Genomic DNA, 15,938 nt, shown 5'->3' with positions numbered 1-15,938 from the left:
AGTAACTTTAGATATAGCACATTCGAAAAAACAAAACAAGAAAACATACCCCAAACAAACAAAACCCGTACACCTCCATATTTATTACACTCGTAGCAGTATACCAAAAACATGTCAAGCATTAAAAAGAAATGAGTTAGACACCGTTGTTTTTTTTTTTTTCCCAGCAACTGCACCAATTCAAAACCATGAACAGGTTCAATTTTTCTTGTTTATTTATGATATAGAAGCAAATACTCAAGTCATGAGTGCATTAAAAAGCAGCTAATATTGTTCATCAACAAGGATATGAAGAGTAAAAGTTTACAAACCTGAGAATATGACAGAAAATATATACAGGCCAGTAAGCAAATCAGTTTAAGCAGTAATCCGAAGTGCCATAAGCAGTTCCCTGAAGAAAAAAAATAAATTAATCAGTATATGGTCATCAATTTTTCCACTAGCAAAAACAATGAATATTTATACATATTTAATAATAATTGCCAACTATTAGTGTAGCCATGCTCAGTAATAGATGCATTCATAAATATTCAAATCCTACCAGCACTATTTTATCACTAACTATATATTTAGACTTTACATTTTCCTTTAAGCAATTAAAATAAACATTTATAGTAATTACCAGCCTGTTAATCCTAAACTAAGCCTCATGTCTAAAAACAAGGACAACATAAATAAAGAATCAGAATGTCAGTGTTCAAACAGAAACACTGTTTTAAAGCCTCTGCTTTCACATACATTTCACACAGGTACTTCTAATTCTAGCTGAACGCAAAATAAAGTCCCCAGCAGCTGCTGTTCTGTATAAGTAGAGCACATATTCCTAAACTCGGAGCTACCAGCTGACCTGCTGTTCAGCTTGAGTACATTAAGGACAAGTGTTTTGTTAAGACAAGCCAGAGAAACTGTTCCTCAAAGCTGTCAACCGATATTAACCTCTACCCAGGCTTCAACACTGCAAACGAGAAATCATCTCCTTCTCTCACCATACAAATTGACAGCTATTAGTAAGGAAGTAAACATAAAAGTTGTCACTAGAAGATTTTCTAATTTCACAGTACATTATTTCTCTGCAATACACAACAGTCATTTCACTGCACCTGAAAGATTGCCTCTGTAGAAATATAAGTACATATATATATATATATATACACATATACACGTGTATATATGATGTATTTGCTTTCTAGATGTCTTGTAAAACTGCTAACTGTATTTCTGTAACATCTATTCCTAGCATGTATTTGAGGTATTTCATTTTCATATCTGCAGACTATAAAATTCAGATTTCACTCCATCAATAGGGAAAAAAGATCTAAGACTCTTAGAGTTATTAGTTTTAATTTAGGTGAATTAAATAATAAGCATTACCACATGATGACAGCTCTTCAATAAACTGTAATCCATGAGAAAATGGGATTTCACTTCAATTTTTATTTAAAATATTCACATCATAAAAAACACTTTCCAAAGTCCACTTAACATAAGAGACTAAGGGCCTTCACAACCCCCTTTTTGTCTGGACATGGCAGAATTAGTGCTCAAGATGGATCAGGAATGCTAACAGTAGAAAATGGGAACATGTGGATGATCATAGTTCTTGCTAGATCTGTTCCTACACTACAGTAGTAATTTTGACTAGCACAGACTATGTAATATTATGTTTTTAGCTTTCATTCAGTATATCAACTCTTGATAAAATACATTTCTGATGGTCAAAACCCACAGAAAAGAACTCTATGACTATAATCAGAGATAGAGGAGTTCAGTTTCCAGCCATTTTATTTTTCAATGGACATTTCATTCATCTCTGACAAACTATTTATGTGAGCAGCCATTTATCATACTTTGTGCTGCGTTACAAATGGGCTGAGATCTCCTGACAGTAGTTTTCTGTGTGGTTACGATCTGTAGTAACACGGACACATTTTAAAGCAGAAGAATAATAAAGGAGCATTATCCTACCGTTTGCTTTCTTCTGGACTATCTGAGGCCACGTGGCCAAGGTGGCATAAATGATCATGAACCAGACAGTGACTAATGGCACGAAGTAGTAGAACTGGTAAGGTCGGTCCATCACTATGCACAGTACCACGACCAAGAAATTGAGACGAAATAAAACCTGGAGGGAGTCAGAGGAAAGAAGAACACATTTCCATCCAGGGTATATAAACCGGGAGGCAAAGCTGGGAGAGATGAGGAATATGTTTCTTTAATATTATCCGAAAAGCACATAAATATTTCACACCCCACTCCCTGATTATATTCCAGCTGGCACATGGTAAGTATCTCAGGGAGCAACACCAATGCAGTGTCAGACACAGGCTGCTTATGGAGGACTGGAGCAGTCTACCCTGACCTATTTTGGCAGTGACAGCAATGAAAACTGGGTCAGATGAACCATCCCCAGCCTTGGGACGGAGTGAGAATGCCAGCTGCTGGATGCTGTCACCACCAACCTGCTTGCACTAACAGCCAACAGGGCTGGCTTGGTTAAAGTCAGGCCAGTGCCCCTACCCATGCTGCGCCCTATGCTTAATAAGCAGGACGATCCAAGTTACAGTGTGACTCTTAATAGCAATAGGAGGGTTTTGTTTCTTTCTTTAAAATCACTGCTACAGCACACGCTGCCAAACCTGGGAGGGAAACTACAAAAAGAGACACGTTCTCCAGTATTCCTAAAATGCAAAAAATAGTTTTCTTCATTAACAAATGTAGCCTCTGCTACACTGTCTCTGAGGAAGAAAAACAAAAACAAACCCAAGAGAACTGATATGGCTGATTGGAAAGTATTTACTTTCTCTCCTTCTTGCCTTTTGAACTGAAAATTTGTACCCACAGGTGTTTTTCCTGAAGGCTCTTCAATTGTGATAGAGTTTCACTCTTTAAGTGAAAGAGAACTTACTCTTTTTTTTTTTTTCCCCTCCTCCAAAGGAAGCACCTACATCTGATATATTTGTGAAACATTCATATACTTCTAAGAAAGATATTACAGGGGTGTGGTATTTCTAATCATATTCTAGATACCAAATGGTTAAACATACATGTACTGTTATGCAGAACTCCACTGTCCTGACTAAAAAAATAAAAATAGCTGGGATCCTGTAACAAGTGAAACAGTAGTGTGAAACATTTGGTGCAGCTATGCAGAGTTTTGAAAGAGGCAGCAAATACTGCAGTGATGCCTCTTGTTCATGTATTAGCAGCTACTTCAGTACAAAGCAGTTGGATACTTAATGAAATAACAGTGTGGAAAGTTTTTTTTTTTTTTTTTAATAAATCCAAACCATCACTGATCTGAGGGGAAAAAAGGAAAAGCAAGTGTTTTGGGACACTATTAATGGTCTCAACTAATCAACCACGAAGTTTTTCTTTTCACAAACAGTGAAGAAAAGACCCAAAATGCATGCAGAAATTAAAAGCTTGTACAATGTAAGCACTTGCAAATGACTTCAGTTTAAATCAGAGACAAAACAGTGTTTGTTTCATCTACATAATGACTTGCAGTGCTGGGAGCAAGCAAACCAATGTGCTGAATAACTACCTTTATTCACAGAGGAAGACAAAAAAAAAAAAGGTCTGTACACAACTGTCTCTTGGATTCACCAAACATTTATCTACTTGTCCAAAAAAAGCCAATAAACCTCCAATAGAAACACGCTAGTAATTAATAATAATAATAGATAAAAAAAAAAAAATGGCATGGAGCAGGCTGATGTGGTAAGAACAAAGTAAGGGAAACAAAGTGAAGCACTTCCAGTGACTAATTTTGGGAAAGCCATAATTTTTGCTAAAAATTGAGAGCCAATGAGAACGTTCATACCACCTATCTATGCTCAACAGCAGCTGGAAAGAGGCTGCTCCAAAGCGTGATTCGGTGCATCACAGCTATCCAAGTAAACCTTTTTCTCACTGCTGACTATAGAAGAAACCTAGGAAAATTTAGCCAAATAAGTTTGGAGCCATGGATATCCCTCCTTACTGCCAGCCAGCTTGCCCAGATCATTAGCTACATACTGTTTATAAATATATATTGGAAATTGCTACTGCAATGGAAATGCCATTGCTACATATTGGAAAATACTAGAGACTTGTGATTCTTTTTAGCCTACATACATGTTTTACATTGTAATTATTATGTATATGCCAGGTGTTTGTATCAGATAAACACAAACAGTTCAGATTAGACAGAAACAGTAGCCATTTGGGATTTGAAAACTTTGGTTAAGTAATCTGGTATCACATTATTTAAGGAGTATGGGTATGTTAGAGGTATTTTATTTCTGAAAAAAAAAAAAAAAAAAAATCCCTATAGAAACATTAAGTATATATTCTTACCTGACACACTCTGTATACGCCAAAGTCCCCTTTTATCCAAAAATATGAGAAGTGCCCATAACCTGTTTGGAACAGATATGCAGCAACCAGAACTCGAATGTGCATGTACACAGGCAAAAACTGTTGAGAAAAATAATGTACCTTTTACAGATGGTCACATAAATGCTTTTGGTTTTCCTTTTTCTGCATTGCACTAAATCAGGTTTACCAAAGAAAAATATTAAGCTGCATTTTTCATTTATTACTAAGTTCTCTTGTTGCCCTAACCTCTCTGAAAATCTGAATTAGTTTCTTCTATTCATAGCTCTACAATTTCCATATCCTGTAACCAGTTAAGATAGAGTTAAGAAGGACTCTCTGAAAGCTTACCTTCAAGAGTTTCAAGTTCTGAACATAAAAGTGTTTCTAACAATTAAAAGTAAGTTAACACATCATCTACATGGAAGAAACAAGTATATTTTTTCATGGGTTGAGTAATGCATAAAATTCTCTTATCATTGGAACCGAAAGAGAAAAAACACTAATTCTGCAAATACTATTTCTAAAACTACAGGAACAACGGTATTAATTATTCCCTCTATTCAATTCTATTAAGCATTTGCACTATCTTCCTTTTGAAGTAACATGCCTAAATTGCATTCCCACTTGAAAACATGAAATCCAATCCCACTTGAAAACACAATTTTCAAATCACTTACAGTGCTTGCTCCAGAGATATGATAAATCAAAATAACAAGTTGCATCCAGCCCTTCCATTCATCAGTCTGTTCTCTATTTAACACTTTAGTCTAATGCAAAACAAAATAAGAGTGTTGCTATTCCAAAAAGTACAACGAACATCTACAAAATGAGGAGAAAAAGTTCAAAACAATAAACCACTTTATGGCAAATTGGTCTAAATTGTAAAAGCCTTCCTTCTAATGGACACAGGTCTATGAGATACTAATCTGGTCTACATTCTCACATATCTGAGCTACATTCACTTAAAGATGGACTGTGTGACAATGGCTAAAAATGCTCGCACCCACATGCTTTTAAAAAGATTTTACATCTAATTGCATGCAAACTTTATATTTCTGAAGATGAGTTATGCTGATTTTAAGAATTTTACTTTCAGTAATTAGCAACCAGAAATTTACACTCGAACTGTCAAACAATATTACAAGCACAATGTCAACTTGATCATTACCTCTTTGGTATTTTCGGTATAAAATACCCCCAAAACCAAGATGTAGACGATTGGTATGAAGAAAGATGAGTGTGTATAAAATTTATTTTCCTTCATGAAAAGATTTGCTCTGTCACATAGATAAAAATAGGTCATGATAAGACCGAGTTTGCAGAAGGAGTGTAAGAGCATCTCTAAAGTAGAAACATTAGGAGTATTGATGGCAGGTTTCTTCTCCTCTCCCATTTCCAAATCAGTGCATGATTTGTTCTTCCGATAATTATTCCGGTGAATTAAACTGATAATTAAATATCCAATAATGGACAAAGTAAAGAAACAGAAAGCTAATTTCTGTATCAGAGTGAGAGGAGGCTGAGGCTGGCAGCAGGAGCCATCAATGGGCTTCATTATCTTATTGCAGTAGACATTCATTAGAATCATCGCATTCTGTCAAAGAAATAGGCAATTTTCTGATTAATCTCTAATTTAAAAGTAAAAATTTTCATCATAAGAAATTTTTATATAGATTGTGATTTGACAGAAAACATGCAATTCTCTCTTATATTTATATAAGTTCATAGTAGTCCCCCATACACCTAGCTTCATTCAGCATTAAGAGTCAAAACGTCTCTTCCAAAGAGTAAATCCTTGAGCTTTTTGAGGTAAGCAAAAAGATTTAATCCTAATTAATCCAGGAGTTGGACTTGACGATCCTTATGGGTCTCTTCCAACTTGGGATATTCTATGATTCTCATTCTTACAACAGAATGGCTCTCTTTATGGCTAAAAGGAGCTATAAAGTGCTAAATGGACCATAAATGAAAAATATCTCACAAGTTTAGGGTCCCCAAGGCACACAGTAATGAATATGTCTAAAACATGACAAATTGACTGAAATGTGTGGCGAGATGATATTTACTCCATTCAATACTTGAAAATAATTGAAACCTGCAAAGGAGTAGAACTAAAACTGACACAGCAGAAGAGCTCAGTCACAGAAAGGACAAACTGATAAAGTTCTGAGAGGCTCACTGCATACGTATGTAGTGATAACATAAGGATTAAAGCCAGTGGCACTTCATGCAATGGGGAAGGCGTACACTATGTGTTTCTCATCCTGTTTATACTCTTTTCTAAATTAAACTATGTGGGCACATAGGAGAAAAAAGACGACTTACTCCTTAGCACTGCTTTATAAATCATTATCGCCCTAAATCATTTACACAGATGAAGGCATGAAGTTTGCACTTAGGGTCCAAAAGATACAGCTATTTAAAAATAGCTGTAAACCCACTATGTACCATCATGTTAGATATTATGGTTTTTAAACATCAGTATAACTGACTGACCTCTCACCTACTGGACTTTTCTGAGCAAAATTTCCTGAAGAACGAGAGTCCTCACTACATTCATATTGTCTGCTGCTTCAGAACATACATCTGAAATCTTCTTTTACAGTTAATATTTTATAATGTTGACCAGCACTAAAAATACTTACTGTATCCCTGCTTGATTCAGGGAGATGCAGGCCATCTGAAGACTTCATAATAGTTTCTTGTGCTATCAGTTTTGATACACTGAACACTTTAACTTTAGCTTTGGAATTTCGGGAGCTGCTGTTCAGAATACGAACAGCTGCTTCATTATAAGCATCTATTTTCTCATTAGTGATCATTTTCCGACTCTCACTCAGCATATCTTCAAAAACAGGATCTGAGTTTGAAAGGACAAAGAATGGGCACATTAATCTTCCACTTTGCAAATACATTTATTTAATGCAAGCTGCACAGGCTCCTTTCATTTTGGTAGCTGCAATTGTTTAATGGTACAGTAAGGGGTATATAGTGAGGAACGAGCGACTGCAACCAGAGTTGCTTACAACAGAATACTCTTTTCACCGTTCCCTAGTTATGCACATGTACTAATAGACCAAAAAGCTTTGGCCAGACGTGAATGCCTGTTTTATTTTCCCCAAGCTTTTGTGCTCCATAAAGAGCATATAATGCTGGAGTGTAGAGCTGCCGATGCCTTTTCTCAGTAATGGAACCTTTACCTGGGGAATTCCAAAGCCAAGAGGAAAGATAGGCAGCAGAACAAACACATAGGGGGAAAAAGATCCTCCAAATTATAGTCACTGCAACAGAAACCAGTTTCTTGTTTCTCTAAGCCACAGCCTATAAACATACTCCAATTGTTCCTGTTGATTCCAGTTTAACTGATGGTAGAATCTCAGCTTTTCAGTAGTCTGGAACAGTCCTTAGTTGCCTGCAGGCTTCAAAGACTATATAGAGCTTAACACTAAGCTAGACAGGGATCAAAGTGAGGACTGCTAGGTTGCTATGAAAAGCTGGTGATGTTCATAACTCTGGTAAAACACACTCTAAGAGCTAGAAGGTGATTTACTCAAACCACCTCTTGACTGCTTTGGACAGTCAAAGTCTAGACAACCCTGTGTGTACAAAGCCTATGCATACAATGCTCCATGCACAGCTTTTGCTCTTATTCATTCCATTATGAGCACAAAGAGCTCAGAGATCACTTAAATGGACTGGATCTTTCCCTACAAAATGTTAGGACATGTCTGACAGCTAATTGTTTTTGTTATAGATAAATATGGTTTTGAAAGCAATGTGAAAAGATGAATCTGTTGATTCATGTTAACCTCTAGAACCATCTTTCATAGGAACTTGTATGTGACTTTAAGGGTACAGCTGGGTATATTACTATCAGGGCTCAAAACATGTTTACATTTCTCACTGAGGCGATGAGAATGTTACATTCCATGGCTAATAAACCAGAAGCACATTCTACTATCAGCTTGTTCAGTTTCAGAGACATAGCTGAGTTCTAATAAAGAAAAGTAAAAGAATGTAAGCTTAGTGTCATCATAAATCTCACAGGTTCATTCTGAACCATGATTTCTGGCTCCAAATCTTAATTCATCAGTGCTTAGTGTATAGAAGCGCATACTCTAGAAAGCTGAGTTCTCTATAGTCTTTAGACTTTGTGTCTATTCATTCTAGACATGCATAGGATGTTGAACCTTTCCTATTATTTATGTAATCTGAAAATTTAATGGAATATGAATGCAGGAATACAGATGTTTTATGCATTTGTGTTTTTGACTCCCTTGAGACATGTATGGAGCACACCACAGTGAGAATACTCCTGGCATCTTGAGTCTGAGAAAGAGCTAACGGAATTAAGAGTTCAGAAGGCAAAAGACTTTCCTGAGAGAGAATTAAGATCTCCATTACTACTAACAACTACTTAGGTGCCAGCTTGTTGTGGCTGCAAGAAAAGCTGCATTAGAATCCAAACAACATATTTAATCTGGAAGTCAGCAGTATGGACTAAGTTCTCCATATTCTTCTGCGAAAGAATGGTTCAACAGACAGCAGCAGTATGAATTGTTATAAACCAGCTGTTCATCACTTTACCTTGTAAGACCCAGTAAACATCACTACTTTTTGCTAATTTTTCCAAAAGAGGTGCAATTGCAGTGATATTGATTTTATATTGTGTGAGAGCTTCATTGCTGCCATTGTGAATCTTGATAGACCACTGGAAAATTAAACAAAAAGAGATTCAGAACCTGTATGTCTCCCAGTAGATAAATCTACACAGCTAAAATACCTATTTTTACATATATCTTAGGAAATATTCTATTCAACATAAAGTCAAGTTTTAAAAAGCAGAGCACCAGAGAGACATTCTCAGAACAACCTCCTTTTCTTAAAATAAGCCAACAGCTTATAATACTTCTATTTATAAACTGTTAAGCTTTGACATCTTAAGATAGACATGTCCAAACTAAAGTATCATGACCAAATCAAAAGCTATGAAAAAGGAGTTCAGAGTCAGTTAAAGATACAGAGAAGTTTCAAAATAATGTCAAATTCAAGGTCATGCCAAAGTTTCATCTACTAGCAGCATCCCAGTTAGTACGCAAGCACTTGAATTTTCTTTATGAATAATCTGCTTGGAACGAAGCTACTTCAATTTTTACCTATGATTCAAGCTAATCAAAGCTTATCAACCAGTACTGCTGGCAGTAAGCAAGTACTGTATATCACATAGCTATAATAAAATGTACTTGATACTTCAGAACTACTAGCAGGAAATTAATTGATAGCATATTTTTATTATTAGTTGGAATAAAAACTTGATCTTGTAATCAGCTTGAGAGCATAAAAATTATCTTACTAAAACTTCCTTCTTTACTCAAATACCCAATATACGTATAACTTACCGTGGCAGCTCCTGCTACAATTATATGAGGTTTTGCCACAGAACCCTAAGTCACAAAGAAAAAATAAATTAGTTTTAAAATATTCACAAATCTCATCTATCATTTGACTTACTGATCTGGTTAATGAAGACTCATATCTTAAATAACTATGACTTGACTTGTCCATCATTTAATGCTTACAGGGACATTACAAAGATATCAACATGTGAAATACCAACATTTTCCTGTAATAGAGTGCCAAGTATCAATAAGCACTTAAAATCACTATCTATTTAGCTTTTAATTTTAATTTATACTGCTATCTAAGCACCTCCTCCTAAGGTCAAGTAAACCAAAGGTCACACTATTGAAGTACACTTTATCTTTTTGCATCCCTCGGCATTCTCAAACATCTGTTTGATCTGTTGCACTGATTAAAGTGACCACAAAACCAGTGACAAAAACAGAATAAGAATAAGACAGTTGTTGCCCCAAAGGTCTGAAAGTTATGCCTAATGCAAGGAACATAAGATGTACACAAATAGAGGAGTACAAGGAAACAGACGGCGCTGACCTCCTCAGTACAAGTTTTGCCTTGACAACACCAAGGCTTGAACAGCTCATTTTTTGTAGTAATCACAAAAGAAGAAAAATTAATGATAAGTTCAGCTGTTTTGATAGAAGGTGTCTTGAGAGAATTACAAATAAGGTAACAAAAGAATCACTATTGGCCATTATTAAATAAAAGCAAGCTATTCAGAGTCCAAAAAAGGAAGGAAAACAAAAAAAATGAGTTGCCATTCTTTTAACATTTTATTGTTTATCAGAACTACATAACCTTATGCTGAATTATACAACCATCTATAAAACAACTGCGAGACACAAAATAAATGCTACATAATTTGCAGGTAGTATTGAAAAAAAATCAAAACATTTTTCGTTTTCCAAATTGCCTTTGTTTTTCAGCTTATAACACTCAAACTAATGCAAATATCAAAACGTCTGGTAACAGAAAGACATAGCCACAGCAAGCACAGACCAAGACAGCTGCCAAATCAGAGTAGAACTGTTTCAGCTCCTACTGGGATGAATCAACCTGCCCCTAGGAAATTTTTTTTTCCTCCTTGTTTTGGTGTTATTATTGGCTCAAGCAAAGCCAGCCATGGGAGACCACGAGATGCCAAGAAATACATACAGCAGCAAACATGCCCCTTTCACTCCTTTTTCATGTCAAATTTCAGATCTCTGGTACATAACTGACTGATTATAATGTCGTATGCTGCAATTGTTGACCTCTTAGTAATTATAACCATGTTTATTAAAAAAGAGGTCAGCTGCAGTATTTACCTAAAATAAACAATTTAAGACCAACCTCAGTCCAAGATTTGATGCGCTGCCTCATAGAGCCATTAACTTCTGGATACCACAAGAAATCCTGTAAAACAAACGCAGATGTAATCTGTAAGCATCAAGACAAGAATTAGACTAATGACAAAAATAAAAAAAATTAACTAATAGCCACCAGTTGAACTGTGAAGGAAAACCACATAACCCAAAGTGAGATTTCCTTGATAGTAAGCATGAAAAGTCTGACAATGCTGTTTTGCTTTTTTTTTTTTTTTCCTGCCAGACTGCATTAGTCTCCATGGAAAATAAAAATAAAATAAAATAAAATAAAATATTGTGTAGTTCAGGAGGCAAGATTTCATCAAGAAGGTAACTTTCAGCCTCTGGCAAATGGAATGGCCTCACAGGTTTCCAATGCAATCAGAGCTAAAAACAAGGTCACATCTACAACCTATTTAGTACAGCTTGCTTTTTGCTCAATTTCCCATAGTTTTCTAGCAACTGATTTTTCATTTTTTATTTGAGATGTCAAGGATAGTGCCCAACCTTCATCTAGAAAAACAATCTAAATTTTGGCTAGTGCTATTATGTCTGCCAGGTAAATCTGAAGCTACCTACTATCTAGTTACTTCTCAGATGCATACGCATCCAAAGGACTACAAATACACATTAAAGTGAAATCTCAAAGAATGCATATGCAGAAATTATGATGCAGAAACACTACCAGCAGAAAGGAAACGTCTTCCACCTGCACAGACCTAGAGATTTTGTAGTTCTCTTGTGTAATGTAAATGTACTAATCGGTAGGAAACTGGGAGATACAGGCAGTATCTGAAGGACAGAATGGTTAGTGTTATGACTGGAAAGGGCAAAATTAAACTTGCCACTTGTTGCTCAGTGGTTTTCTCCTTCATTAGTCAAGTATTTTCCACATTTAGGTCACTTGGTCACAGCCATTCAGAACGTAAAAATTCACCTACCATGCCAATAATGTCAACAGCAATATGGAGCCCAAGCAAGGAAGCACAGTGTTGTGCTTCTTAACTACCCAGAAGCCCAAACCTGCCACCTGAAACCTTAAGGGTTAGACACCTGCCAAGGCTTCAGGCATTTTAAAGATGTAGCTCTGCTTCATCCCAAGCCAATATGAACACCATTGCCATTAGCCCTTTATTCTGCTTTGTGTTCTGCCCCCAGATTTCCAGCACTCAGCTAATCACACGATGAGCCACATCAGACCTGACCAAAACCAAACCCTACAAGGTAAGCTGGCTGAAACAACTCCTAAAACAGCCTGCTCCACAGCACTACCAGGGCCAGTTACTATATGTTCCTGTGTTCATGCTGTAAGCAGCAACAAAATGGGACAGAGTAGGCTTAAACTGCCACAGGCTCACATCCTAGGATGTTATTCCGTACCTTAATCATACCCATGTACACAAACAGGTACTGAAAACTCACTGGCAGACAGCTCAGCAAACACACTGCTTCTTTGGTGTTCACGAACAGAGAAATAAGTTGCCCCCAGGTGATAAACAAATACATGACTAGCAGAGTGCCAGCACTACCGACAGCTGTCACAGGAAGCAAGAAAGCTATTGAGGACACCATTTCAATTGCTGGGGCAGAAAACAACAATGCCCTTCATAAAACCTACCCTCAAGTACTTGTTTTTATTTATTTATTTTTAATATCCACATTGTAAACAACATTGTGGTTGTTTCTCTATGCAGAAACAGTGAAAAGGATATTTGTTGGGATAGCAGAGAGAGCTTGACAGCAATTATTGCAACCACCACTCCAAGTAAGTTAGTCCAATACATATTCCTACAGCTGTGAATGAGTAAGCTTCCTGGCAAAAAATACTCTTGGAAAGGCCAACTTACAAGATCTGACAAAAAGAAAAATTACAAGCACTTCCAAAGCTTATGCCCAAAGCTATCACTCAATACAAGTACTCAAAGCCAAAGTCTTTCAATCTTATACAAAATATAATGCGTTGAGATACACTCCGACATTTTATTCAAGATCTATAAAGAATGTTGACACTGTAAAACTTCTTTTACTTTTCAACACTTGTGGAAACTTGAAAAATCCATCTCTTACTGCAATTTGTATGAAATTATACGTGCGTTATTATGGCTTGCAATTTAATGCCAGATAAAAGCTTACCACTTTAATTGAAGCAGATTTATCTTCAAAAGGGATGTTTCCATGCTGTCAAAAGAAAAGAAAAAAACACCACAATACAAACAAAGTAAAACAACCTTTGAGAAGAAAATATTACATTCTTATGTTAATTTACTCTCACCCCAAGTGTTACTGTCAGTAAAAAGGATTTTTCTTGTATAAACTTGTCAGTATACTCATGCAAAATGTTTATGTTATTTCCTAGATAAACAAACTAAAATCACAAAGGGTCATTTTTTCCTGGTAGGATTACATCCAAAGTCTTTCCTTTCTTACACTTCCTTTTGCTAGCCTTCTTGTTCATCTGTCTATCTTCTTGGTATAAAAGAAATGAATCAGTTTTAATTAAAGAATAAAGAAAGTTATCTTGAGCAGAAATAAAGCTGGCTATATCATTAAGTTTTTGTGTGAGATTGGAAGAGATTAGAAAGGAAGTAGTCAGATACCCCTAAAAGTATACACAATCCTCTCTTTAAAATACTAAGTAAAATACCAGTTTCAATCCTGGCCAAAAATGACAAGTATATTTCTCTTCCACAAACAGATCTTGATTTTATGAATGCTTGACAAACAACACCTCTCAGCTTAAAATTAATTATAGCACTCTAACATCTCACGGATGCTGAATTCACCCTCATTTTTAGGCTGCAACTTTGACCTAACAATCAGACTAGGAAAAAAAAAGAAAAAAGTTTTTCCATCAGTCAAATGTCTTCTTTTGAAAAGTCAAAGTGACTGCATACTGCCCACTGGCCAAGGTGCCAGCTTGCACTTCTAAACCACAGAAGTACTAATTGACATATCTGATCTACAGTTAAAAGTGGAGTGTGTCTTTTCCAACACATATACCCAAGAAAAGAGAGACCTAAGAAGCATGATTTAACAATTTAAATCAGAATTCTGTTCAGCAAGTGGTACAGCTAAATCCTTTCCTACTGCTTCCGCTATAGCAGGCTGTAGTTTACATTCCCCATCTCACAAGAATCTCTGCAGCAGCTATCAAAACAAAGGTGAGACCAGAAGCTATTTTTAGTTTTAGCCTCACGTTAGACCTGGAAATCTGTCATTGCCCCAAGGAATTTTATGAGCAGATTACCTCAGCGATCTAACTGACATAAGAAATGACAAATTGTAAACCATGAATTACTACTGTTTCAACACACGCAATGAAACAATCATTTTCTCATCAAGAAGCCAGATACAAAGCCTAAATTGCAATGGGAGAAGTCAACTTCATTTATTTATTCCCAGACTGCCACAAGCTCTCTCTCAAGCTTGACAGTTCATTTCTCAGACTTCCAATTATCTCATTAGTACTCAAACAATTAGCTTAGTCTAATCTTGCTCTTCTCCAGAATGCCATTTTGTGTTTCTTCTTCTTGATGGCTAAGCCAGCAAACAGTGTCATTTCTTGTGTGATTTTTGTCATTATTATTATTATTTTTAAGTTCTGAGAAGAATTAAGAGGTAAATTAGGAATAGAAGAAAGAAACAAAAACTTCAAAATAAACCACCTCACCTTATTTCCTTCTTCTTTGACTTGGGGATTTATGATTTTTATAAATGAATAGAACAGCTGTCGAATTCTAGAATCTCCTAAAAACACGATATGTTTGTCTACAAGGCAATTTTTTGCTTCACTGTAAAACAAAACAACAAGACTCGTGTTACAGGAAATTTATAGTAGAAAAAAAAAACTTTTGTTCTTCAGAGAAATCTATAGAACAATATAGGGAATTGAATATATTATATCTATCTCCAAGGAATGGTAAATCTTTTAAATATGATGAAATAATTAAAAGTTTACAGTAATTTGCATACAGATTTTTTAATAGAAAAAACAAATGATACAATTCCTCAAGGAAGATTACTTTTAGTACACATTTAGCTACTTGGGATTCTACAAATCAGGACAGTATTTTCCCTTCCAGTAATCTGAAAGGGACATACAAAGTTATGCCATCTCTTGCACTGCCTGACGGCTCTTCATGACAAGTGTCAGTACTACTACCAACAACATTTATTTGTGTTTTAATATAGAAGCACAAATGTGGTAGACACTATAGATACACAGATAATATACAACAAGAATTTCTTCTGATAAATGTTGTCTATTTGTGAAAGCCTAGATAATTAGCCATATATCAAAAAAACATTTGAAACAATTTCAACTGCATTTGTACAACAATTACTTTTCTTTCCAGGCAGATGAACCAAAAAAGTTTCCTTACCTATTTTTATACTTGTGCATCATACAACTGTGGGGCTGCCATACTTTTTCTCCAAGAAATCTTCCACTCGACAGAAGATACTCACATGAATCATCGCCTTTAAAATATTAAATTGAGATTAGAATTCAGACACATGAAAGTCACAAAACCCCACCGCTACTAAGCATAAATAAATAAATCTGACAATATTTGAAACACAAAGGAATGGAAGCAAGCAACAGCAGTAACCAAATTTAACTTATGAAAAAGTCTTGCACAAATTTTTGCAAATCGCCTTCTCCCTTATTATTCTACACTTCTCTGTAAAATATTCCTCTGTCTGCAAAACGTTCATGATCCCATTTCTGCCATTGGAAAGAAGCTGTGTTTCACCTAGCACAGTGTTTCCACTAAAAGATGCCAATCAACTGTGCTATCCAAATAAAAAAAATAA

At 35.7% G+C, this 15,938-nt stretch overlaps 1 protein-coding gene across 3 annotated transcripts in view; it reads right to left on the bottom strand.

Annotated features, from left to right (window-relative positions):
- CASD1 (CAS1 domain containing 1) overlaps nucleotides 1-15,938 on the bottom strand; it is a 30,498-nt gene that overhangs the window by 5,277 nt on the left and 9,283 nt on the right. Inside the window, exons 2-13 of one of the 3 annotated variants that reach the window (XM_082755168.1) lie at nucleotides 15,506-15,602; nucleotides 14,794-14,914; nucleotides 13,257-13,301; nucleotides 11,110-11,172; nucleotides 9,759-9,803; nucleotides 8,947-9,070; nucleotides 7,005-7,219; nucleotides 5,528-5,953; nucleotides 5,037-5,126; nucleotides 4,339-4,458; nucleotides 1,966-2,122; nucleotides 312-391 (exon numbers count right to left, since the gene is read on the bottom strand). In XM_082755168.1, coding sequence (XP_082611294.1) covers nucleotides 312-391; nucleotides 1,966-2,122; nucleotides 4,339-4,458; nucleotides 5,037-5,126; nucleotides 5,528-5,953; nucleotides 7,005-7,219; nucleotides 8,947-9,070; nucleotides 9,759-9,803; nucleotides 11,110-11,172; nucleotides 13,257-13,301; nucleotides 14,794-14,914; nucleotides 15,506-15,602 — 1,583 coding nt within the window. The remainder of the gene's footprint in view (nucleotides 1-311; nucleotides 392-1,965; nucleotides 2,123-4,338; nucleotides 4,459-5,036; nucleotides 5,127-5,527; nucleotides 5,954-7,004; nucleotides 7,220-8,946; nucleotides 9,071-9,758; nucleotides 9,804-11,109; nucleotides 11,173-13,256; nucleotides 13,302-14,793; nucleotides 14,915-15,505; nucleotides 15,603-15,938) is intronic. The other 2 variants (XM_082755166.1, XM_082755167.1) reach the window with 2 other exon arrangements.

This window comes from Aythya marila (assembly GCF_965140915.1).
Source record: "Aythya marila genome assembly, chromosome: 2".
In the NCBI taxonomy this organism is placed as follows: Eukaryota; Metazoa; Chordata; class Aves; order Anseriformes; family Anatidae; genus Aythya; species Aythya marila.
The sequence above is the reverse complement of the archived record's forward strand: the minus strand, read 5'-3'. Positions and strand labels throughout refer to the sequence as shown.